The sequence below is a fragment of the Pteropus alecto genome, unplaced genomic scaffold (assembly GCF_000325575.1).
Source record: "Pteropus alecto unplaced genomic scaffold, ASM32557v1 scaffold311, whole genome shotgun sequence".
In the NCBI taxonomy this organism is placed as follows: Eukaryota; Metazoa; Chordata; class Mammalia; order Chiroptera; family Pteropodidae; genus Pteropus; species Pteropus alecto.
In genome coordinates, this window is record NW_006431916.1 from 3,470,118 (window position 1) to 3,497,046 (window position 26,929).

Genomic DNA, 26,929 nt, shown 5'->3' on the forward strand with positions numbered 1-26,929 from the left:
TAAGCTTACTATCTTATTCTTCATCTCTTTTATCAAGTTCGTCAGCTCTAGAATTTCTATTTGGTTGTTTTTTAAAGTTTTAATCTCTTTTGTAAAGCATTCCTTTTGTTCATCGATTTTTCCTTCTGAGTTCATTAAACTGCCTGAGTTTTCTTAAATCGTGTTGAGTTTTTTCAGAACTGCCATCTTGACTTCTCTGTCATTTAAATCACATATTCCCATGACTTTAAGTTTAGTTTCTGGAGATATTTCATTTTCTTTCTGAGCCGCTTTCTTACCTTCGTTGTTCATATCATTTGATGGATTATTTCTCCTCCTAGGCATTTATGGGAATGAATTCTGCTTTTTAAAACTTTTTATTATCGAGTGATGCCTCTTTAGATAAAAAGTTGAAGAGAGCACAAGCCTCTTGCACTATCCGAGCCTCCCGGACCTCTGCTGGGCAAAAAAAAAATCCCTTTAGTCCCCTGACGGGGGCGGGGAGTGAGGGGAGGTATCCTCTGTGACCAGGTCGCCTCGGTGCCGGGACTCCACCGTCGTGAGAGAATGTGGTGGGCAATGGAGTTCTGAGCACCTGAAGTCCTGGTGCTTCTCTAGAGGCCAGATGCAGTACTGTGCTGCCTGAGGTGTCCCAGGTACCTGTGCTGGGATCAGCCTCCATGGATGGGGGCAGGGTCGACTGGGAGAGGCTGCAGGTGTGTTTGCGGCTTGCTCCCCTCTCAGTAATAGCAACCGCCAGACCTCAACTGCCTCACCTCTGTACCTCTACCCCTGTCACTGGGATTAGCCGCAGTGTGTTCCTTCCTCTAAGGAGCTGTCTCTTCAGTTCTAGGGGCTGTAGATATTCTGCCTCTACAATTGCTGCTACAGTTTCTTCTGGGGACCACTGCTAGCTCTAGAAGGGTATGGGGAAGCGAGCTTTGGGAGGGTAGGTGGAGGTGGACAAGCTTCTTTTTTTGCCTGGCAGTGATGGCTGCTAGAACACAGCTGTCGTATTTCTGTATTCTAGTCTCTGCCCTGATAGATTGCTGGATTCAGTAGTGTTATATGCTGATCACTAAGGCAGGAATGTCCTGCATACAGAGAATGCACGCAGTAACCTCATACTTCCCCAATCTCCTAGTCCTGTGAGCTCCAGGCAGCATTCCTGGCACCCATCTCTGCTCTTCACCCTTCCTTCCTCCCTTGTTTGCCCCAATTTGCCCTCTTTCAGATATTTCAATGCACAAGAATTTCAGAAGTCTTTATGTGTTAGGCTGAGAATCCTTCGTTGGATTATGGCTGTTCAACTTGTTGTCCTTTCAAGAGTAGAGATCAAGGGGACCCCTCATGCTGCCATGCTTCTGATGTCACTGAGATGAGGGCTTTGTTTGTTCAGTTAGATATGTTATTCACCACTGTATTTCCAGCACCTAGGACAGTGAATGATTCATGGTAGAAGCTCAACAGATATTTGTGGAATGCATAAATAAATAAATGCATTTATGGATTTATTAACTAAATGCTTTTAATATGCCGGGCACTTTGCAAGACACTAGGGATCTCAGGATAAATAACTTATTCATTATCCATAAATAAGACATTCTGACTAGTGGGAAAAAGACACAATTGTGAGAATGATGTCTTTAGAGGCACATAGGTTAGAAAATAATAGTATAATACTAGAACCATAGGAAATGCTTATGCTGCTCATGAACTCACAGTGATCAAGAGTGCCTGCTTTCCTCATCCATAATTTGAAGTGGTGAATTCTGGTGAATCTTAAAGAAAACCACTGCAAACTGTTCTTAGTCTTAATAAGAAGCCTCATTTATCACCCAATTTTAGGGACACTATCTGCTTGATCTTCCTCATGATCAGGCAGAAAACACTAATTCTCAAGCTAAGAAACAAACTGATACCTAAAATACAGATTCTTGGGCTTCACTCCCACAATTCTGATTTAGTAGGTAGGAGATAGTGATGACGGTAAAAGAAGAAATTGCATTTTTAGCAAGCACTCTTACAATTCTTATGCACGCTGTCTGAAAATTACTGATCTGTTGTTATTTTTAAGTTTTCTCTCTGCCTGAACACTATGAAAAATAAAGCAGGCATCTAGACTATAATATTGCAAAATGCCTTAGAAATGGTATTATATAAGATTTCAGATGCAATGACTTAATATATTGAAATACAAAAAGTTTTCAAAGTCATTAAAAACATATTGGTTTAATAACATCAAATAAAAGACTTTAAAAGATCTAGGGCATTTAGGAAATCTAGTTGATAAATGGAGATAAACTCTGTCTAGGAAAGATTTCCCATCAGTGTAGCCACCTCACGTTTGTCCTTATTTATCAAGTGCCAGACTTTAATAAGCATCATACATAATTGAATTTAAATATAGTCCACACAATAAAGAACTTGACAATCTAATAAGCAAGACAGAGTATAGTTTCCCAAATATGAAGAATAGAGGAGATAATCTACTTATAAACATGTAGACATATTTTATTATATGAGCTTATCTATTTGGAGGGTAAAGACAGGAAATAGAATGTGGAACATTTTCTCCCTTAATTTTTTCCCTCTTTTTTTTTTTTTTTTTTTTAGTGAAAGACTAAGACTTTTTTTAAAATGTGATTGATTGACTGGTTGAGTGATATTAACTTTGTTGAGCTTGCTTGTATGAAAAGCAAGAGCACAATATGAGAAGTAAAGAAAGGAGATACACAAAAGTCACTGATGATGAAAAGTCACAGAGTTTAAATACGACCTTCTCTTTAGGCTTCCTAGCGGCAGCCAAAGAGGGAAAATACTCAGGTTTATATAGTTTTTGCATTTCCACAGCAAAAAGCAAATTAGGACATCAGGAGAGAAAACTTTGCCCTGGACAGAAGTGTCAGGGGCATCAAGAAGAAAGGAAGAAAATTATTCCAGGAGGTTCTCTGCTTCTAGCTTCACTCATTCATGAACTCAATGCAATTTTCTCTCTTAGAACCTGTCTAAAACAGGTCTGTGGACACTTGAGGTAATTATCTTATCTGATGGAAACAGGACCATATGGAAAAAGCAAACCTATCTTAATCCTACCCATCCAATAGTCTTCTTATTACGACAGCTTTTAAATTGAGCATCTCTTCATCTTCTTTTTACTCAGCCCATCTTCTTCTTGCCTCCTTGGTTTAGCCTCCTGAAAACAGAAGGGTAACTTTCTGACAGAAGCCATAACAGTCACCTCAAAACAGAGTTAGCTCCAGACCAATTACTTTGTTGATAATCTAGCTCTCTGGAAGAAAAAAAAAACTTTGATGGGGAGAATTTGCCAATGTCTATAATGGGACTACTTCAACCATGGCTGGTTTCAAGCCACTGATGTGAAATCGCTGAACATGGAGCTGAGAAAAGATGTTCACAATCGGCTCAGTGATTCTGCAGGTCCAGTCTTACATCTAAACACTTTTCATACTGTTGAGCAAAAAGGCATGCCTGTTAGTACCAGAGGAAAGAAATTCCATCATCGCTCATCTCCAAGCTGGTAGATGCTGTTCCAGGAGAAGAGAGACTATTTAAAGAGAGAGGAAGAAGAAGCAAGAAAGAGGCAGGAGAGAAAGAGAGATTAGGGCTGCTAAGAGACTCTATTCTCTTACTCCTAGGTCTTGGGAGCTAAAGTCAGAAAAGAAAGCATGCTTATATACCCTGACCTTTATCCGTTTTGAAAGCCCCAACCCCAGAATATAGCCCAAATATAGACACTTGCCCATCAGGTCAGTTCTTTGGGAAGTAGCAAGGAAGTATTGGTTGAAGTACAGGGGAGAGGCTTCCTCATTTTTTTGGAGGCCAGTAAGATTGTCTCGATTGTTACTATTTAGTTTCAAGTTAATGTCACTTAAAAATTTGACAGTTTGCAAAGAGAACTTAATAAAAATTGAACAAACCACTGAGAAAATGTTCAACATTCTCTTTTTAATAAATTGGATTTCTCAGACCCAATGGTTTATAGGTCTGGGTCCGTTTTAATTATAAGGTCTCTCAACTTCAATACCTTGTTTTAGAACGAAGCCCTATGGTGACACCAGTTAACCTAAGTCCTGGTCTTCCTGGTGAAATCCTGGCAGGGATTTCTCCACTCCTACCTTTACCCTATGTCCTCCCGGTTCTCTGCTTTCCAGAGCTGCATTCCTGAGAATGCTCCGGGCACTTGCTCAAAAATGCTGACCAGAAGCTCCTCACTTGAGCCTGACTTTCTCTGAGGCATCTGGAAACAAGTTTTAGAAAGTAAAAGAAATGTATAGGTCACAGATAAGGACTAATGTAAAAAACTAAAATGACCTTTATGTCATTTGTAAAATGGGGCTTCTCTGTGTAAATGTTTTATTAAAATATAGAAGCAGGTTTAAGCACTACTCAAATAGAGATTCCCCCTGCTCCCAGAAAGCAATTTCTCAAAACATGTTATCTTATTATTATTATTTTTCTAATGGGAGGACTCTAAGACCAACATAATTGTTATACTATACAACCATACCCAATCAAAACAATTGGATGCTATATGCTATACATCTAGGATTTCTTGGGTCTTCTTTCCTTTATAAAGCAGGAGAGTCATGGGAGTGAAGGACTAGCTAGTGGAAATGCCTGGGAACTTTTTAAAACTCTGTAAGTCTGCTCCCTAAAATTTCCAAAGTTCACAGAAGTGGGTCCTGCCAGATTCCTTGGCTTAGCATTAGCTGTTTGGAAAGCTAGAAGTCTCCCTCCCACTCTATTGGTGGCTTATCAGAATAGAAGCAGAATGGTCATGTATAGTTTGAAATAGCTCACCGGTGGTTCTGACATGGTCTTCCTGGCTCCTTGAGCATCATTCTAGTCTTCATCATCTGGAGCCTAAAGTGCACACAACATATTCTCAACAATTACTTGGTGAATAAATTGATAAATGAATGAATGAATGAATGAATGAATGATCAAATTGAAAAAAACATAGAACATCTCCAAAAGAAAGTATTACTAGTCATTTATATTTAATTTTTCAGAAATAAATACATTCCAGTAGATTTACTAGTTACAGGCAACTTCAGTTATCTTCCAAGTCTAGCTCACAGTCAGTACAAAAATTCTCTCCACAACTTCCCTGTTAAAAATTCTTCAGTCTGTATTGGAGCGGGACTTTCTACCTCCAAAGCAGCTATTCCCGTAAATAATAATTCTAAATATTAAACAAGTCTACTTAGTTTTATTCAGTCTATTTAGTTCTACGAGGCCACCTGAAATAATTCTATGGCCGTCTTCTCCTACCAGCTCATCAGATGTTTAAAGTCAGGGCATGTAATCTCCTTTGTTCCTTGAAACTTTTCTCAGGGGACCCAGCTTCAAGTCTCATATTCCTTCTGGTTGCTTAGCCATTTATCAAAGTCCCTGAAAGTTCTGCTTGGCTTGTGCTGAGATTGAGATGAGTACACAATCCCTAAACACACAATATTTTTGGCAGAAGATACTGAAAAAGATGAGGCAGCAGGGGGCATACTCGGCTGTGAGTCAAACATGGCCCAGATGAGCCCTAAAGAGGATCATCACTGGGCAAGTATTAATTAGCTGGGTCTCAGTCCTCAGGGGCGCTGAGCTCCTCCCCCTTGCCAAGTATCAGAAACCATCTCACTACACAGAGAAAGTGGAAGAACATCAGACACTTGCTTGCTCCTGTCTCAACTGATTTTCTATGGCCTGCGTGTTGTTGTAGTTCTGTAAACTGAATTTTCAGCCTTGTTAGGGGAGGGAGTATTCTAGATGTGGGTCACAAAAGGCTTCACTGATTAAGTCTAATATTTAGGAAAACATTCACTGTATCAGACACTGTGACTCTAGATGCTAGAAAAACAGAGTTGAAAAGCTCGCTCCATCTCTGACCATTAAAGAGGGGCTAGGAAATTTGAAGAGAAAGATGTGTCTATATGTAACAATTCAAGGATGTACATGCTATTACTAAGAAAAAAAAAACGTTTTTTAGAGGAGAGAAAAATATAGTTAATTGTGCCTACGGGAGTAGGAAAGACTTCAAAGATAGTTGCTACTTATTGAGAACTTGTCATGTCTTAGGCACTTGTGCTAAATGCTTTACATATTTATCTCGAATGTTACTGATAGCATTTTTATTAGGCATGTATTATCAAACCCATTTCATAGATAAGGAACCAAGCTTTACTCCTCATTCACCTATTTATTCATTCAACAAGTAATTCTTGAATGCATGACATGTATTGGGCCCTGTTTTAGGCATGCAGGACCTGTTGGTGTCCTCTAGAAGCTTATGTTATAGTAGAGGATACTGTCTATCGTTTGCATGCTTATTAGCCGGTAACAAGATGTAATTTTTAGATTATCAAACACACTTTAAAGAAAAACAAAATAGTTAAGGAGATAAAGAGAATCTGAGTCGGGAGCTGAGATAGCTATTTTAAACAGAATTATTAGTGAAGGCTCCAATAAGGTGATATTTGAACAGAGACCTGAATGAAATGGAATGAGCCACACAAAGATGTGGGGCTTAGCTGGATTCAAACTCAGGTCTGTTAGATCTCAGATTTTTCAAACCATCATTTCTATCGTCAAATTGGCTCTCAAAGGATGAGAAGGTATTTACAAAGTGAGGAATATGGGAAGGGCATTCTAAGCAGAGAGAGAAAGGGGAGAGAGATGTGACCAAGTTCTGATCCTTGGGTAATAACAGATTATTTCTGTGGATCTTGGAAAAGAGTCGAGCAACCAAAATGACTTGAGTTATAGTCCCTTCTCAGTATGAGGTTTAGGGACATGCTGTTTGACATCTCTGCTTCCAAATATCCCTGAATTTCAGTGTTTTCGTGGCATGGAGTCAGAAAACCTTGGTTGGAGTTCTCTCTGACCATTGCAAGTAATATTGCACTTGGAAAGGAAAAGCATGGCTTAGAAATCAGATAAACTTTGGCCCACTCCTTCTTTTACCTTAGATCAGATTTTCACCACTGGTGCTAACTGGAGCAGAATAAGAAGTGGAGCCACAGAGACATTGGTATGGAGCCTGGCTCTGCTCTTTCTAGCTGAGACTGAAAAATTACTTAGTTTTTCTGAACTTCAATCATCTTTACAATAAAGATGATAATATGAAATCTCAAAGGAATCATTTAATGATTAAAGGAGATAATGTGTATAAAAAGGCTAACCAGTTTCCGACATTGTTATCTCTGCTTAAAAGTTATGTTGTCATGATTAATATTAGATTCAAGCACCTTTGGCAAAACATGCATACTGAATGTTTTTTCCCTTTGGCAAAATAGGCATATTAGCCTTTCTCTTTGGATTATTTTGAGGATCAAATGAGAGAATCTTTTGTAAGGATTTGATAGATTGTAAAATGCTATACAAACATGAGAGCTTCTTTTTTGTAATGGATATGTGTGTGGATTTACAGGGTGTTAGCCACAAAGACCATATGTGATCCTTTAGTTCGTTGGCTCATTCATTCTTGTGTTCATTGAGTTCATACGCTAAGGGCCTATTCTTGGTGCTGGAGATACTAAGGTAAGATAGAAATGACCTCTAACATTAAGATCGAAGTAGAATGTGTGAGCAATCTAGGAATATCTTCATATCTGTGCCGTTTTAGCTATTCTTAGCTAAATTATTTTTCAAATAACTCAGATGCCTAACTTTATTTTGGCTCTTGAGTTATACTATACTTAGAATCTTTTTTAACCAGAATAACAGCTTTGTGTATCATGCACTGACTTTCATTTAAAAAATGTATTAGTATTTTAGGATTTGCACATTAATTTTTAATCAAAAGCACAAAATCCCTAAAGGGTAGAGAATTGACTTCTGCTTAGTTTGGCCTATATTCACTTGTTAATGAGTTTGGAGGTATGACACTAATAGATGATCAATCTCCTACAGAAGATTAGTGTGCGGGCCCAATGCCATTGAGGTTGAAATCCAGCCCATATGGAAGCTGCTTGTTAAACAGGTAACTAATTGTTTGCTTTTCTTTTTGGAAAAAAAAATAATAATAACTCCCATCTTTTACTTTCTACCAGTCAGGGGAATCTTAAACACCACATGGACACTTGATGTGAACAAAATCTGTGTTTCATGCAGCTTCTTTTTGTTTTTTCCCTGCTGCCTTTAGTTTATGCTTTTCCTATTTATTGAGGTTTTCTTTTTAAAAATATTTTGATAAACATATATATTTTTGTTTCAAGATTTCTAACTGCTCTTTTTCAATAACCACTTGTTTTAAATTCAAATCCACTTTAAAGATATCTTCTCAGTGTGAAGGAAGAGTCCTGTTTCCTAATCTCTTGTTTGTTTCTAAATTTTTGATGGCGGTTGTGGTGGGAGGTCAATGTTATGATTTCTATGATTTCTTTGAGGAATTTAGACATGTTATTTTGAGTTTTTTTATACTTCTCTACTATTGCCATTTCCTTGAAAGTGATTTCTTCGTTAGCAGAGTTTTTTGTTTTTTTTAGAATATTTTGCTTATGTGCTTTGAAGTTTATTTTGGTAAACTTGCCTACAGTGGAATCCTCCCCCACCCCCGCCATTTTTCTCTGTCCTTCTGTGCTCACTTTTTCTCTTTGATGGCTCTGCATTTGCCTCTTACTGGTCCCCTTGGGTCCCCAGTTCAGAACTAAGAACTAAGAACTATACTGGAAGTTTGGGCTCTCTCCCTTGGGGATCTGTCAGATGCAGGTCCTGAGTCAGCTTCGGGCTTGGCCAAGTTTACAGGTGTACCATGGGCTCTGTTCTCTCTTACTCCACCCTCCGCCCTCACACTGATTGTTCTTTCTTACAGAGCCTTCCACCCTCACAGTGATTGTTGTGACTTTTCTTAGCCTCTGCTCTTGGGTAGGGAAACCTCACTGCTACCCCTATCTTCCTTTGCAAGCTTGAGTTTTGTTCTCTGCCATTTATGGGGCACTTGTGTCTTACTCCCCCTAGAAATGAACTTCTAACTGTCTCTCTTCAGTCCTCATCTGGGACCCAGCAGGCTGATCGTGTTAGTCTCCACTCAATGCTGCATGTTTCTAGTCTATTTGTAATCTGCAAAGATGTTAATTTCATTTTTTGAACATAATCATATCTTTTATAAAATAAAATTTTTATTAGAATTTTTTTCTTAGATTCACAGGAAAATTGAGTGGAAGGTACAGAGATTTCCCATATACCCCATGTTTCCACATATGCACAGTATCTGCCATTATGGAAAAGTGGGATGCTTTTTAAACCTCTTATTCAAGTACATTTTCAAATTGCCACCTCTCCCAGGTGTCATTGGTCTATTCTGAAAGAAGTGCTAATATTTTCTGGCACCTATATACTAGGCTTTTAGCAGGAAAAAAGCAAGTAAAACTATTTTTTCACATTTGGTTTCAAAAATTATTGAATAAGGCAACCTTATTAATTATAATAGTGTTGTTTCTTCTACAAAAAGTATTTAACCAATTTTATACCGAGTTTGTAGAAATTGAAAATCGTATTATCATTAGTGCTTAATATACAATTAAAGTATTTTATGCCAAGCCAACAGAAGAGCTATAATTTTTAAGAAAAGCATGGTTCAATGGAAATAATAAGAAATGTGTGTTAAGGAACAAAACCTTTTTAATGTACAGCATATATCTAAGGGTTTAAAAAACTCTTAGGATATAGCCTATTAGCTTATTAACCAAATGTTAGTTTATTTTTAGGACCAAAGTAGAAGTTTATTTAATATATTAGAGAATTATAGAAAGTAGAAGTAAGAAAGAATGGCACTGGTTTTAGGTAACAGTTTATCTAATTTATAATCTTCATAAAGAGTATTTCACCAAGAAAAAAATCCTTGCTTTTTTCAGACGGGCTCTTTAATTCTTGCTATCATGTACATACACCACATGACCTTCTCTAGCTCCACTCCCTCAAGTTGCCCTCTGTGCTATCATTGTTAATAGTGAAGTCAGCAGGGCCATCATGGGGGAAATGAGGGAATAAAAACAGTTGAAGATAATACCAAGTGTATATCTGTATGGATGACCAGCTTTGGGGCTGGTGATACATTCTACTGTGATTTTCACTGAAGACTTGGGTAAGACCTTTCTCTTCACTATTTCTCCTTACTCAAGGGAAGGCCTATGCTGACTTGACTGGCTCTCAGAGGATCTTGCTAAGACCTGTGACATAAGAGTATGTTATTTTTAAATAACCTGGATTAAAGAATCTTTAATTTCCATTGTATAACTTGACTAATTCTATAGCACGTGATTACATGAGAAAAAAAAAACCTGCAATAAAAATGTTCAAAGTTTGATTGAAGTTTTTTTTGAAAAGAGACTGAATCATATTTCTTTTCCATGAATAAATCTATTTGAAAGGATAAATTGTTGGATTTTGTTATTGGTAACAAATTTTTGAAAATTCATAATAAATAAAATTAGTCAATTTATGGCCATGGCTCTGAGCGCTTAAAATAATTTTGCTTCCACAATATGACATTTTATGTGCTTGACATTGTCTCCACCAAGATTAATGGAGTTCTAAGTGCATTCTTAAATATTAAAGGTTGTTGCATGTTGTAAAAAATGGAAAATGCCATTCTATAAAGAAATGACATCTTCTTGACAGCTACTAAGGTCCATGCAAGTGACCTAGATGCTCTTTTGTACTTGCAGGTTTTAAATCCATTCTACGTGTTCCAAGCCTTTACCTTAACGTTGTGGCTGTCTCAAGGTTACATAGACTACTCTGTGGCCATCATCGTTTTGTCTGTTATCTCCATTATCTTAAGTGTGTATGATTTGCGACAGGTAAGAGCTAAAGTCACAGTTGAATTCTGTTTAGTTCCTGACTGCATAAGAAGCAAAATCTATGGAATTTTCGTTGACAACAAGGAGTTGCTTTATTAGGCATATGTCATAACAAAGAAAAAAGCTAGGGCTTACTAAACGTGGGATCTCAGGAGGAGGCCTTCAGGAATACTAGGTAGATTTCAATGTCTTTGCAAACTCTGATTATCAACTGAAGGCTATGTTGAATACTATATTTAGAAGCATTTTGAGGCTGTGTCTGAACATAATGGGCAAGAATGTTGTGATGGATTAATGATGCCAGACATAGATTTTAGGAGAATGAGCGGCAGCATCTTAACCATGTGTTTTATTAGTCAAGACTGCAGTGACAGAAACTCAACCTGAGCATAATCAAGCCACTCAGATAAGCCATTTCAGGGCCATTTTTACTATAGGCATAGATAGATCTAGGTACAGAACTCAAACAATGATTAGGAATTTATTTCTCTTTTTCTCTTAACCCTGCTTTACCAGAGTGCTACTCAAAGTATGGTCTGTGGACTTGTGCTAGTCTTCAAACTATTCATTATCTGTCTGATTCAATAATTACGACTGAACTTAGAAGTAGACATTTAAAATTTTTTAAAATAATTTAATATTTTAATATTTTTAAATTATTTAATAATTTTAATAATTTAATAATTTAATATTGCCCTAACGTTCAAGCATGTGTTCATTTTTCTAGAAATTATAGTTTCAGAAATAATATTTTACTATATGTGTTCTGTACACGCAGATAGAAGTATTCCATATAGAGGCAAAGATGGTCACTGCAGTCTCCGGTATATATTTCTTTCAGGGCCTATAATCTCAGGTGAAGAGAGAGAATTTCCCTTTACTAATGTCTATATCAATATCTCAAAAAAAAAAAAAAAACCCTGGTTGGGCCAACTGGAAGGAGAAGGTGGCAGTGCCCACATGCTTTCATCTGCCTCCAAACCCTCTTTCTTTGAGCTCTTCAAATTCAGTATTTCAACCTATGTTCTTTCATATTGCACAATCAGAAATGGTTTTTAAGAGTGTCACATCTCCCTTTACTTCTGAGGCCTCTCTTAGGATGTCCTACTAATTCCTAGACTCCTGTGTGATGCAAACTCTTCTCATAGGTGATAGGAAGTTCATTGTTTATAACCTTTCCTTCTCTCTTACCATCATCGTTCATCTTATAGCCATTTAAAATCTTCCTTGATTAAAAAAATTGTCTTATAAATGGCATAACAATAATTCTGAAAGAGTATTTAGCTGAATATTACTTATAACTTCATAGCCCTGCTAAGTCTTAGATTCCTATAGCATCTTTCTAGAAAATGTCTACCACTTCACTTAAGATTCATCTGACTGAATCATGAGGCAACCTGAAAAAGAACATCTAACTGTATTTGTTGTATGTTTTTGAAAACTTGACTGTAGAATTAGCTTTTTAGACGTGGTAAATGATGGTACTTGTGTCAATCTGTCATCTCTGTTGAACTATTGAAACCACCTAGTCTGAAACTTCAGTCTTCATCTAGAGAAAAGGAAACTAAGATAGAGGGAGCTTGTTCCAGATTATAAAGTGGATTTGTGACAGAGTCAGGGCTTCCGGCTCCTCATAAAAAGAAATTCTACTGCATGTACAATATTTCCTTAGCAGAAGCCCTTTCCAAAGTAGCACCATAGGTAGGGATGAAGTCAAACATAAGATAAGTTCTAGCTGTCAGCAGAGTCATGCTGCACAGAGACAACTAACCTTGCCTAAGCCAAGAAACACCCTGTGCAGTCCCTTCCTAGTAAGTTTGACGCAGGTTCGAGTGCAAACCTTGACACTCAACTATATTTCCATTGAACTGTATTGCACACTCCATTGCTGGCTCCACCGGTGGCTGCTAGAAATAGCACTGAGAGTATCTGGCTCACAGTGCTTCATTCATGACTGAACCAGGCTCAAGAGACACCTGAGTTAATGCCCTCATTACTCATCTCTGGAGAAAATCCAGCCACAGCAAACATAAGAATTCACAGCAACAGATGCAGAATAATAACACTATGCAAATTAGTCTTGGAAACTGATTCTGGTCTCACTAAACAGGGACTGGAGAACCAGAGGGTGCCTAATGAAAATCAGGCTGCGAGCTTCGAGATCATGGCAAACAACACAGCACTTGCTTTCTCCTCGCTAGTTGGTTGTCATAGAAACCTGTGTTTGTAGAGTTTCTGAGTACATTAGCTCAGAAAGGATGCTTAAATTATCCTATTCCAGTGTTGTTGGGAGAAGTAGAATAATTCAGTTCTATTAAATAAATATTTGCTGAGGGCCTACTATGTGATAGACTTCAGAGGATACATGGATAGATCCGTGGTCCTTTCTTTGAACCACTTGACTTGCAAAGGAGATCTGACAAGAAAACAGATAGCTATAATGGAATGTGATCAGTGCACTAATACAAGTGGGAACACAGAGAGCAGAACAATTCATTCCTTTTGGGGATGTTAGACACTTATGCAGTGGAAGTGACATTTGAGCAGAGCTTTATGTGAAGGATTAGAAAGAATTTGCTAGTAAAAAAACTGCAGTGAACATTCTAAGGAATAGCGAGAGCAAAGGCATGGAAGCATGGCAGGTTACCAGAATTCTAAGTCTGATAATCAAATCCATAATGAGTTTTAAGAATTACAGTCAAGCATTATTAACTCATACTTCACCACTTCCAAATGTGTTGATTATCGTCCTCTTCAGCCAGGTTGAAGTTATCGTGGCATTGACTAAAAGAGTCTGCTAAGCAAGAAAATAAAGAAATTTGTAAGGAAAGATGTTTGCCTTCTTAAAGAAAAAGCTGTTTTCAAGCACTTCGGGAGATCATATTCATCAACAGAAAAGGCTTTAGAGTCAAATAAACCTAGGTTTGATTGTCGATCTTAATACTTAGTAACTAAATGATTGTGGGCAAGTTGCTTTAACATTTTCAAGCTCTGGTTGTTTGTTTGTTTGTTTGTTATGTTATATATACATTGGAGATAATAACATTTCATTATAGGATCACTCTAAGGGTTAAAAAAATTAAGCAGTATATTCTAAGTGCCTACAATAGTGCTTGACACATAGTAGTTGCTTAATATTCTAAACTGTTTGAAAAAAAGAATAAAAATTTGAGTCATTTATATACCCTGAGTATTTCTTCTATGAAGCCTTGGGGGTTTTGAATAAATCTCTGATATGCAAAATAAATCAGTGTAATGCCATTTTAGAGTTTGAAGAGAACTTGAAAGTGATCCAATTCAATGTCATCTTTTTACAGAGGAAACAACTTATAAGGTGAAATTTCTTATGTAAGGATACATAGCTGGCTAGTGGATAAGCCTGACTCACACCTCGGGAATCCTGATGGGATCTAGTGTACTGGCCATCGAATACTGCTGACTTTCTCACTGTTATCCATCATTAACATGGATTCCCCCAACAGGCAAGCCTCAGGGAGTCAAGTTAGGGCAATGAATATACGCCTAACAGTAATATCACTTCTTCCACTCAATTGGTCCAAATGATTGAAAATTAGCTTTTCGTGCAAAACTGAAGTAAACAATAAATTCTTCTGTATAAATATTAACACAGAATTCATCATGTTCTCTCAAGAGGAAAGTTGCATAATTGTGTGTGGTGCTTGTCTTAGCCTGGTGACATTTGTACCGTTAAAAATCATTCACAGAATAGATAAAAATAATCTACTCTAACATCTAAAAGGAAAAGTTTTACATTTGAATTAGGTTAAGCTCTGTTTAAATACTGTTGACAGCATTCAGACCTCTTCTACTTAGACGTATCTAAGTAACTGACATGGTATAAAGATGGGTAGTGCTTTCCAGGATGCCTTCCAACATCCCACTCTCTCCAGCTTATGGTGCCCCCTACGGTTGGTATGGAGAACAGTGTGGACAACATCCCCTTTCTCTTCTGCCTTTCTGTCTCCTGAGTTATCCTAGGAAATGCTGCCTTCACTTCTCCAGGCTGTTTCCATTTCCTCTGCTTTACACAGGATGATATCTCAGTGAATTTTTCCTCGAGCAAATCTTTCCAGCATATTTACTCAGACAACTGTTATCCTAACCACAGCTTTCTTATTAATCATTAACACTCTTTGAGCTCTTACCATAGTAATGAGTACTATCTAAAGGAATAACTAAGGTTAGAATTAACTAAAACAACCTTATAAAGCAGATAGGGTTATTATCTCCACTTTAAGATGAGGAAAATGGAGTTAAACAGACTAAATATCTCATAAGTAGCAGCATCAGGATTCCAACAGAGCAGGGCGACTCAACTCTACGGTCTTACCCAATATGAAAATCCACCAGTTCATAAAGGAGGGGATGGTTGTTCTACATGTAATCAAAACACAACCCAAATATTCACAGGTTCTTACAGCAAAAAGCCACTTACAAATCACATTCAGCTTTGTTGTTTTACAGGCAGGGAAACAGAGGCACAGAAGGGGAAGTAACCAGTTGGTGATCTCATTCTTCTCCAATCTAACTATGCATTCTCCAGAAGTGAAGTTTCCATGCTTTAGTTTAGGTCCTTGGGAAAAGTGGCTGTGTATTATTTTCCCTGAGACTGAAATACTGTTAAACTAAAGAACATATTTGCTGCTGCAAATAGGGGATTGAATGGAGTAGGGGTTGTGCAGGGAAGAAGAAACATCAAAAGTTGAACTTGGGTCTTTGCCTAGGATCAGTTTGGCTGTGACAGCAGACTCAGCATTTACTGTATTGAGATCATGTGGTTTTCGGGTTATAAACTATCTAATATTTAAACATTGACTTTCAATTGGTAGCAATCAGTTAAGCTGCACAACCTTGTGGAGGATCACAACAAAGTCCAGGTTGCGATCATCGTAAAAGGCAAAGGTAAGTGATATGTGTTCTGCTGTCTTTGACATCCTGATATTTCAGGGTGGAATTGGTCTCATTTGTTATTAATTATTAGTCAAGGAGGAAAATGTCTCTGATTGAACCCAGGACTGGGGCTAACGTGAGGCAAACAAGGCATCTGAGATGAAGAATTTAAGAAGGCAAGGTCATGCAAATGCTGACCCGCACCTGTAGGACCCTGAGAGAGAGTGCCTTGTTGAATTTTGTACCCTGGGTACCGCACCCTCTTTCCAGCCCTGATTAAATCATTTCTATCTGACGTCTGGGTTACTTCGCATTTCCACTGCCCTCCACGTTTTACTCATGTGAATGTTACTGGGTAAGCCCTCTTAAGGCTTTTTGATTTCCCTAACTAACCATCAGACCCTGCATCATACATTTTGATCTGTTATCCGGAACCTAGGCCTGAATGAGGCTTGTAAATGGCTGACTGGACACTCGATATTTGTTCTGACTTAGCCTGGGAAGTGGGAGGTGGCCACGGCTCTCTGCGAGGGGTGAGGGGCTGCACCCCAAGTGTCTGGAGGATTTACAGCAGGCCCCAATCCAAGGACAGAGTATGCTACAAGGGGTCGAGAACCCAGCCAAAGACAGAAAGCAGCGGCAAAGGGGAAATCCTCTGTGGACCAATGCCCTTGAGTATCTTCTGTGGGCTCAGCTAATCCTTTGCTATGGCCCAGGAATCAATGATCTAATCCTGGTTCCTAGGAATTTGTGATTCAGTGGAAAGGGGCTGGAGCGGGTGAGTACGCAGGGTAGTTCTTGCCAACTGGTTGACATGAGCTTTCAGTCTCTTTCATTTTTAAATAAAAACAGGAAAAGTTTAGCCAGTCATGGAAATTTTGTTGTTGTGTAGGTTTGCAGGAGCTGGAGTCCTATCTCTTGGTTCCTGGAGATATCCTCATTCTTCCAGGAAAACTGTCATTGCCATGTGATGCTGTTCTGATTGATGGAAGCTGTGTGGTGAATGAAGGCATGCTCACAGGTATGCAGCTGTCATAGAGCTTCTTCTTTCCTGTCCAACATCTAGGACAATTGTTAGCAAAGCAGATCAACATATACTTACCTGCCCTATACCAGGCCTATGCTAAGGTATTGAGAGCCCCAGGTTTCATTGGGAAAGAGACGGAGTTGAACTTTTGGGAAAGGCAGTATTACAGTTCTGTTCTTTAGAATCACATAGATAATCTCACTGAGCAGAAAGCCAGTTTTCTAGTTATGGTTTAAACTGTTCTTGTTCTCACTTGTGTTTTGTAAAGTTCACTTGAATTTGTGTAATTAATAAGACACTATTTGCAAAATATTCTTTAGGTAAAAAAAAAAAAAAAATACACAGGACGTGATGAGAGAAGAGACTATACAGCAACACCAAAATAGAAACTGTCTTTTATGCTTACGAATTGTTGCATTTTTCTGTTTCCAAATTGGTAAAGACAGGAAAACATACACACACACACACATACACACACACTCTCACACATATACACGCGATCTTCTTAACATCATCTAAATGTAAAGAGAGTCATTATCTATTCCTAAATCGTTCAACACAAGCAGATTTCATGTTAAAAATGGGTCTTCTTAATTTCAAAATGAGGTAAGAATATGTGGTAAACATAAATATGTCCAGTATAATTTCAAAATACCCTTTTAATGTGCAAAAATCTTGCTTCCTTATAATGGTAGTGATGAGGATTTGTGTCCTGATCATATTTTTCATGCTGAATGTTGCCATAGTACCCAGTGTACAAACCTCAAGCTCAAGAACTGTCCTTCTCACTCAAAGGCAATGACTGTCTCACGTTTCCCAGCAGCCTGCCAATGAAGAATGGCTTCTCTCATTGGTGACAGAGAGCATGGCCGTGAGAAGACAAGGGAGGACAAACAGTGGTACTGACTTCCCTGGGTCTACTGACTCGGCTACACAGTGCTTGCCTTGATTCCAAGGAAATCTCAGAGAGTACCAGAGAAGTAGAAATGGTAAACAATGCTGCCTTCAAACAAGTGTGCAAAACTGAACTAAAATAACCTTAAATGGTAAATGATTTTTCTTAGGGTCTGTTTTTGAAAAAATACAGTCATCAGCATTAATATCTGTATAACCCAAGTACTGATAATAGTCAATTTTAAGGACAGATGCATAAAACAGAAATACATATATTTTTTTCTCATTAATTTCTTCAAAAAGACCTAACTACCACCATTCCCTACTTTATTACACAATTTACATAGATCCTCCCACCCAGGACATATTTACGGAAATCATCCTGATGGAACAATCTGATTAAGGTTAGATTCCTGAAACTGCAAATGTATTCCTAGAGCATTTGTCCACAAATATCATTTAGATATTTTTCCCCATGTGCAAAATAGACATTTACATATATACAAGTCTTTATTTATGTCAGAAGAAAGACAGCAAATAGTCCTAGCATCGCTATAGTAATTTACGTTTTATACATAACTTTTATATTTCATTTCATCATGGCATAAAACAAATTAGACTAAGAGCTATTATAATACTCAACTGACAAATGAGGAAACTGAGATGAAAAGAGACCAGAGCTGCTCAGCTAGCAAGTGGAAGAATCAAAATTGGAGGTGGCATTTTTTTCCCAGACCTGAGGAACTATAAGAGTGAGGGGGATGATTCTATGGTAGGTAAAGCTACCGTCTTCATTTTTTGTGCCTCATCCCTTTTTGCCTCTCGGGTATTTCTGTCTCATTGTAGCACATGCCTATTGTGAGATCTTCCTTCTTCTCATCTCTTTAGCCTCCTCTTATTGCCAAAAGCTCAGCTATGCAAGAAGCTTCACTCTATTTTATAACTACGCTTAACTTTTATTTTGGCTCCACATTTTGCCATCGTTGGAAGTCTGCAGTGTGAAGTATCTGGTGTAAGTCAGACGGTTATATCCATAAGTTAGCAGGTCCTCCAGATCCTAATCTGGCTGCCTGACATCGTATAAGGATTGGGGGAGGGAAATCTAGTCCAGGGCAGCTCTTCTTTCTGGTGCCTCCACTTCACTCTGGGCCTGAGAAATGTCCCAGGCCTATCTACCTGGAAAAGGAGGCTGACCCAGGTGCCTTCAGTACTTATTTTCACAAATTTCCAGGATGCTTCTATACCTCCTTTGGCACAGGCCTCTTCTCATAGGGACACACAATATCTAAGTTTCCTTTGGATTTTCTTCCACCTCTCAATCCAGGGATTTTTGTTTAGTTAGAAAAGTTGTAGAGGCAAAGCACGGTGAATAGAAAGCTTTGTTCTTACTCTCAAGTAGTCTCTAAAATTTATAATCAAACTTATGAATGACTTTTGAACCACAAAAGCCAGTTATCAACTCTTCTGTCTTTCTTTGTTTCTGTCTCCTGAGGCAATGACCCTCTTCAAGGTCTAGCTCCTCACAAATCAGCCAAGATACCAAAGGAATACTATGGGGGAAATTCTAAGAATATTTTGAAAATTTCCCTTGGCACAGCTAATTTTTCTTAGTTCTTATATGTCTTGGGCACTGTGCCGACATTTTACATGTGTTAGTTCGTTCAATCTACAGCTTTATATGGTGGGAGAATGTAAGGCCCAGAAAGGGTAAGTAACTTGCCTAAGTTTATACAGCTTCAAAGTAGTGGAGATGAGATATGGATTCATTTGTTTATCCATTCATTCATTTATTCCACAAATGTTTTTTAGCCCTTACTACAGAGTAGACACTCTACTAGATGCTGAGGATAAAGCAGTGAAAAAGGCAAATAAAATCTCTGACCTCATGGGGCCAACATTTTAGTGGAGAGACAGAAAACAGGAAAATAGGTGAAAAGATGTAAATGTCCAACAATTGTAAGTTTTATGAAGAGAATAAAACACTTAAACCCAGGCATTTCGACCTCGGAGCCTATGCTTGTAGCTATTGCCTTCTCATTCTCTTAGGAATAATTGTGGGTGGAGGGGGTAGTATTCACTCTGACACAGTCCCCTTCTCTCTCCCTCTATTCATTAAAATTACTGATTTATTTGAAATGCATGTGTGGGAAGTATGCAGTGATCTGAGTTGGACACCCAGGAATTTTCTTAAGTGCTTATTTCACATTTATATCTTGGCAGATAAGTTTATAATCAATCGATAGGTCAGATCTTTTCTTCTCTTCCTGTTTTCCTTCTCTCACTTATCCCCTTCTCCCTTTCTTTCATTTATTTATTCGTTCATTCATTCATTTATTCAGTAAAGGTTCAGAAATGCCTACTATGTGTCAGGCACTGTATCGTGTGCTGGAGTCACCAAGACAAATGAGGAATAGTCCCTACCCTCAAACAGTTTATAGTCTAATGGTCCTAGAAATGTAAACAAACAAGGACATGGCATTTCAAACAGTGTCACTATGGGGAGGCATCTGGCTACGGGGACAAAGGAGAAGACAATCTCCCTTTCACATCAGCCAGGATCTCCAGTTCCTGGAAGCCAACTGAGCAGTTGATGATAAGTGTACTTCCTTCTGAAACCCTCTCCATACTACTTAGACCTTCAGACTTTTGGAAATGAATCCCTTCTTTCGCAGGATTCCAAGAGAGGCCAAGCATGAGACTCCATATTAATATGTGAATAGGGAAAAAAAGACTTGAAAATCATCTCTGAAAAATCACCTGATTTGAACTTTATGTCTAGAGCCCCAACTCCAATGACTTCCATCTCTAATGATTGAATAGCTTCCTCTTCCAGATGCTGTTGGTTATGTGTGCAGAAACTGTTCACTAATATTAGTCTAATCATAGGTTGTGGATTAATATGCTGTGATCTAAAGTCAGAAAAACATTTAAAAATGTAAGTATCTGCTTTTACAAAGGCTGATTTCAAAACAATGTGGTACAGTAATTTGGAGATTTGTCAAAAGATTCTATCCTTTTTTATAAGGACATTTAGAATGCAACTGATAAATCCACACAATGAGTTGCTATCATCATTGTTTTAAAGAAAATGACTCAAGGATAGTGTTTGGTTAAATGAATTTCTTGAAGAATATTCAAGACCACTAATAAAAATTTTATACCTTCTTGTACCTTGGAAATAAAAAAATGCACCATGGTAGAAAACTAATTTTGAAAAAAACAATCATAGAAAAACCTGGATAATTGTTTTTATTTAATCCAGGTATTCAGCAAAAATATGTAATTTGAATCTATTAGTAGGGAAAACAAATAATATAAAAAGTTGTACATGTCAAAGTCCTTGCCTCCAAAGTTATTATCTAGAAAGAGGGATAGAACCTATATTTGCCATTGAAGTCATTGAGACCCAGACGCAAGAGTTCAAGAATGATTCGGTGAAGCACACCAACGAGGAACAAGCAGCAGGACTTGGAGAATCATTCCATATGAGAGCAGAGTATGGAAAGAGGAAGAATCAAAGATGTTTGTGAGATTGTAAAACTATGACTTAGCAAAAGAGTGGTACCATAAAGAAATAGGAAAGTCAGGAAGAAGTTTAGAGATAAAAATATTGACATGGATTTTAGATATGTTACATTGGAGGAGCTAGTGGGATGTCCAAGTTGGACTGAACAGCTCACACTTGGGAGATACAGAACAAGAGCCCAGGACAGCGGAAAGATGAAGGCAGACATTACTTATATATCACTTTAGAGGTGTTGGTTAATAAGAGTGGAGCTGAGATCATCCATAAAGAGAAACGAGAGGTCCCATCTTGTCATACTGATTTCTATCTTTCACTGCCAGCTCTAAAAAGATCATGAAGAATATTTTGTAGATTTTATGATGGCATCATATCTCATTCACCTCTCTTCTTCTAGAACTGCTTACCTCTACCCTCACACTCAGCATCCCAAATATCCTCAACTTATCTAGTGCCCAGAGCACATCATGCTCTTTCTCTCACATTGTCCAAGAACACTTTCCTCTCCTCCTTGTTTTGGTTGGACTTACTCTCCCTTCAAAATGTCATTTATTAATTGTCCAGAAAATCTCCCCCGATCCTCAGTTTGGGTTAGATTTTCGGATTATCCGGTACTATCAACATACTTAACCTATTATACTTTAAATATTTACTGCTTTAATTATCAATTAATTAATTACTAACCTGGCTCCCTAGGCTTTATGAGGGCGAGATTTCTGTCTGTCTGGTTCATTGTTATATTCCCAGCACCTAGGGCAGTGTCTGGAACAGAATAAGCACTTAAAAAATATTTATTGAATGAATGGATCAATGGGTAGATAACTGAGTGAATGACAGGCAAATAACAATAAATATACACATGCTTTATTGCTCCTTCATTGTCTAGAGTCTTGCTGGGCTTAAAGAACACTAGCGGGAAAATTAAGCGACAACTCTTTCTGCTAATTTTTTTGCTAATTTTTTGTTTTAAAAATTATAACAGCAAACTATGTACGTCATGTGTGGAAAAGATAGGCAGGTCTTAAGTAAATTTTTGAAATACAATCAAGTGTACCACACCTTGCCTCACCAGCATCCCTAAGAACTGTCATCTCACTCAAAGGATGGGCATTAAGAGTGGAATAGCTGCGGTTTGTATATTTTCTTGAAAATGGCAAGCACCAGCTCAAATAACTACCTGAGTTCACACATAATCAACAAAATGCAACCTTTTTCTAGGAGAAAGTATACCTGTTACAAAGACTCCATTGCCCCATACGGGTACAACCATGCCGTGGAAATCCCACAGCTCTGAGGACTATCGGAAACATGTCCTTTTCTGCGGAACTGAAGTGATCCAGGTCAAGCCCTCTGGGCAGGGGCCAGTAAAAGCAGTTGTTTTGCAAACAGGTTAGTCAATTCCACTTTTGTAAATTTAGCCCATGACTGGAGGTGGGGAATTTGGATTAGGGAAATTTTATTTAGGATTATGGAGTTGGCCACATTCTGGTACTAACAGCCACACTAGTTTCCAATCAGACCCTTGTTATTCTAAGTTGCTACCATTCCCAACTGAATGGTTCATTGTTAAAACGCTGGTAGATGATGAAGCAAATACAGGGATAAAGGACACTTCTTCAAAAGCAAAACTAAGTTTCTTATTTTTCCTTGTGTCCATAGGCTTCTTTTCTTTTCGTTTCTACATCCCCTCTAACTAATTACCAAGAAAGTAGTTTCAACCACTACTACTTGAAAACAACTTTTTTTCAAAGAGTTGCTTGCTGGGCTGTTAGGTCACTAAATACCCCTACCTGGGATCCCCACAGACACTTCAAAGTCAAGGAATCTAAAAGTGAACTCATCCTCCTCTATGGCCTCTTTCTGTTGACAACATAACCATCTGACTAGTGTCTTCACATCATCCTAACTTCTAACTTTCTCCCATACCAAATAGGGCTCCACATCCTAGCAACTATATAAATACCTCATAAGTTCCTGTCACCCTTTCCTTTATCCTCATGATTTGTGTTTTCTTCAGGCTTTCATCATTTCCTGTGTAAACTATTACAGTAGAAATATTCTTTTGACTGTTCCCTTTCAATTTTCACCCCAAATACCCTTTCTTTATTTTATTCGACCTTTCTCTAAGCTATTTCTCAATCTGTCAGTAAATCACATTCATAAAATATAGTTTGAAGCAGTTTACACACATCATGCTCAAAAACTTTTCAAGATGACCAATATTAGTCCCAATCTTTTACATGATGTTATATGGCCAACACCTTCTGTGATCTGTCCCAGCTCTTGTATTCACCCATGGCTTGTGTTTCACCACCCCACATATTCACAGATCTAAAACACATCTTGCAGTTTGCTATCTCTCTGCTTTACTTTAGTCTATGATCCAGTTGTTCTACCTGATTTTTTTCAAATTAAAAAATCAAGTTTTGTTTTATGTTTAAAGGAGTCAGCAGGCAAGAGAACATCTCAGCCTACTGATAAGCAGAAGCTAATAGGTAGAGATGAGGGAAACAGCCTAGTCTGAACTTATAAAATATTAGGGCAACAGTTTAGAGGAAACTGTTCCTTTTCTCCAAAACCTGCAAAGCTATGTTTGAAGAGATCAGGTGCTCATCGAGCAGTAGGATTAAGACATGTTTTATACTTACAGTACTGACTCGTATCAAGAATATATTGTAGTCAATTCTTTTTTTTTTTTTTTTGCCAATAACTTAAATATTAATGAGGAACTACTAAGTGCAATGCATTGAGGGAGGGCTAAAGAAAAAGAAACTCGAGGTGCTCCTTGCTTTTAAAGAATATTGTGGTCTGGTGCACGAGACAGCTGGATTTATAGCTAACTAAAACACAGAGCAGTGATAGCTGTCTTATGACCAAGTGTTACGGGAACTCCAAAGAATGGGAAAATTATTTTAGATATGAAGTATAAGAGTAGAATTCTAGGAACGTTTATTTGATGAGGCATTTCGAGGCCTGAAAGGATGGGAAGTATTTACCCAATGATATCAGAGAGATGGGAAGACTGCTAATTGTGTCTTCAAAACACAAAGCAAAGATGCCCAAGGGCTTCCTGGGACCAGTGAACAGTTAAAAGATAAGTCTGGCAAGGAAGGGGTAGATCACATTGAATTGGACCTCAAATGCCATGCCTAGAAATTTGAACTTTATACCAAAAGTCGGGGGATCTGGAAAGACATGAACAGTGGCATATATATATTTAAGAAATTGCTTGCCTTGTGCTTGTCTCTTAATTTTTTATTATTTTCAACACATATTTGCACTTTCAAGTCTTCTCTCAGCAGCTCAGCTTCTCTGGTCTCAGCATTCCTCAGCTCCTTATCTTCTTTTTCTCAAACCCACATGTGAGTGGGGAGCTGCAATGTGAGCCTCTGAAGCACTGACACCCAGAGCAAGAGAAACTGAGCAGGGCTAAGTGAACACCTTCATTGCCCATGGCAACTTATAAGAACAATAAATATTAATACACTGTAAGGTCACAGCAATGTTGTTTTTATTCTGTATTCAAATGACTCTCTTAATCAATGCTTAATTCAATACAAACCATTTTGGTTTGGAGAAAAAAATGTATGAAAGTACCTTACTCCACTTATGATTATCTTCATGTAGGTTACAATACAGCCAAAGGGGACTTGGTGAGATCCATCCTCTACCCCCGGCCTCTGAACTTCAAACTATACAGTGATGCCTTCAAGTTCATAGTGTTCCTGGGCTGCCTTGGAGTTGTGGGTTTTTTCTATGCCCTTGGTATATATATAAACCATGGAGTAAGTACTAGGGGTAAGATTTTTTTAATAGAATTGTTTTCTCAAGGAGCTTGACTTAACACACAAGGATTGATAAGTTTACCTCTTAGTCTCATCATTCTGTGAATCAATACTGTCCCATAGAACTTGTTTAGATGATGGTAATATTGTATACAGTATCTACACTGCCTAGTTTGGTAGCCCTTAACCATATGTACTTATTGAGCACGTGAAGTGCGGCTAGTATAACTGAGGAAATAAATTTTCAATTCTACTTTATTTTAATTAGTTATTTTTGAGCAATTAATTTAATTATTTAATTAATTTAAATTTAAATAGCCACATGTGGTTAGTGAAAATTGTATTGGATGGTGCACTTATAAAAGGTTGCAAAGTTCACTGCTTCTTTCACCACTGGAATAGGAATGAGAGGTTACTGCATGTGTGACATTGGTGATACCCAAGACCAAATACATGTTTTTTAAGCATGATAGGATACGAGGATTTGGTTAATCAAATCAGAGAGCAGGGAGGGCATACTAATTTGAACAAACAAACACAAGGAAGAAATGCACATGGGTCTTCTGAAACCAGCAAGGAATTAAGATGTTAAATCTAGCAAGGTAGAAAGAGATCAGATTGAAGGAGATCTTGAATGCCATACCTAGAAGTTTAGATTATTTGAAAGTGTTGACATTTTTGAGTGTGTACATTGTTCAAGACATACCCAACACACCATTTAGTCAATGAGTTGCCCTGTGTTTTGTTAAGTTCTGAAATAAAATTAAATATCTACTTTTACAGAGCTGCCTGATGCATGAATCTCCACCTCCTTTTAAGCTTTAGGGTGTCTGGTTTCATTTAGATGTCTCTCTTAATAGTTGTGATGGCTGGAGAGGGGAGGGTTGTCACAGCTGACCTCTGAGGTCCTTTCTGGTCCTGAGGGTCTGATTGTGTTATGAACTGCGCAGTCTCTTCTGTGAGACGTGCTGGGCTCTTAGCAGTATAGGCTCATAGGGAAGAAGAAAAAAAAATGTGAATGAAAGGATCCAAACATACGTATGAAACTGGAAACTGGGTGTGGGTGGCCTGATTACAGTGCCTCAACTAGTAGAATCAGTACATTCTATGTGTGTGTTGCGGGGGCAGAAGGGTAAATGTTGGTGGGCAAAGACACAGTCACATAAATTTCTAGGCAATGTTCATGCTCGCATTTGAGCTCCAAGTAGTCACTTCAATCTGAAATAAATCCCCAGGGAGCAAATTGAGGGCAGGCAAAGACAGAGGAGGCTAAGACATACTGGCACCAATATAATGGACCCTGGAAAGAGCTAGGCAGACTGTCAAAGCCAGTGGGACTGGAATTCAAGGTGGTGTATTTGATGCCTGTTGCATCTGGAGAGCAGAAAAACAAGAAGAACACCCTCTCCTGTGGACTTGGAAGCCTTGGAAGTGACGGGGAAAGAAGGTTTCCTGGGCAGAACTCAACATCCAATATGCACCAAAGCAGCAGTGTTAATCACAGATGCCATCTTCTTGTGGGTCAAAACCTGTGACCTGTCGGTTGCCTCTGTCTGCACTGGCTCTTGCCTCTGTCTGCACTGGCTCAGATCATGAATTTCTTCTCTTCAAAACTCGGACTCAGAGTCAAAACTCTTCTGTGGCTATGGATGGGAAAAATAGGGAATGATATATTTTGCAATAAACTGAGATTGGACCAAAGATGTACTGAACTTGAATCTGTTTCCAGTAATCAAAAGAGGATTTTATGGCCAAAATTAAAGTCGGTTTCATAAAAATTTAGGCAACATTTAGATGGTAGAGCCATTGATACCTAGAGCACGTGAAAAAAATAAAAGAAGCTGCCCCGTGATTTGTTCTTGGCTCTGCCTTTATCGGCTCTTCTTCAGAATCACCTGGGATCTTGACTCTGTGAGAACTGACTTGATAGCATAAAACACTGGTCACACATTTGTGCCCTGGAGTCAGACAGACTAGAGTTCAAATATCA

At 38.2% G+C, this 26,929-nt stretch overlaps 1 protein-coding gene across 1 annotated transcript in view; it reads left to right on the plus strand.

Annotated features, from left to right (window-relative positions):
* ATP13A5 (ATPase 13A5) overlaps window positions 1–26,929 on the plus strand; it is a 96,985-nt gene that overhangs the window by 21,149 nt on the left and 48,907 nt on the right. Inside the window, exons 6-11 of the mRNA XM_006906196.1 lie at window positions 7,909–7,978; window positions 10,665–10,799; window positions 15,650–15,722; window positions 16,603–16,731; window positions 22,373–22,543; window positions 24,782–24,939. Coding sequence (XP_006906258.1) covers window positions 7,909–7,978; window positions 10,665–10,799; window positions 15,650–15,722; window positions 16,603–16,731; window positions 22,373–22,543; window positions 24,782–24,939 — 736 coding nt within the window. The remainder of the gene's footprint in view (window positions 1–7,908; window positions 7,979–10,664; window positions 10,800–15,649; window positions 15,723–16,602; window positions 16,732–22,372; window positions 22,544–24,781; window positions 24,940–26,929) is intronic.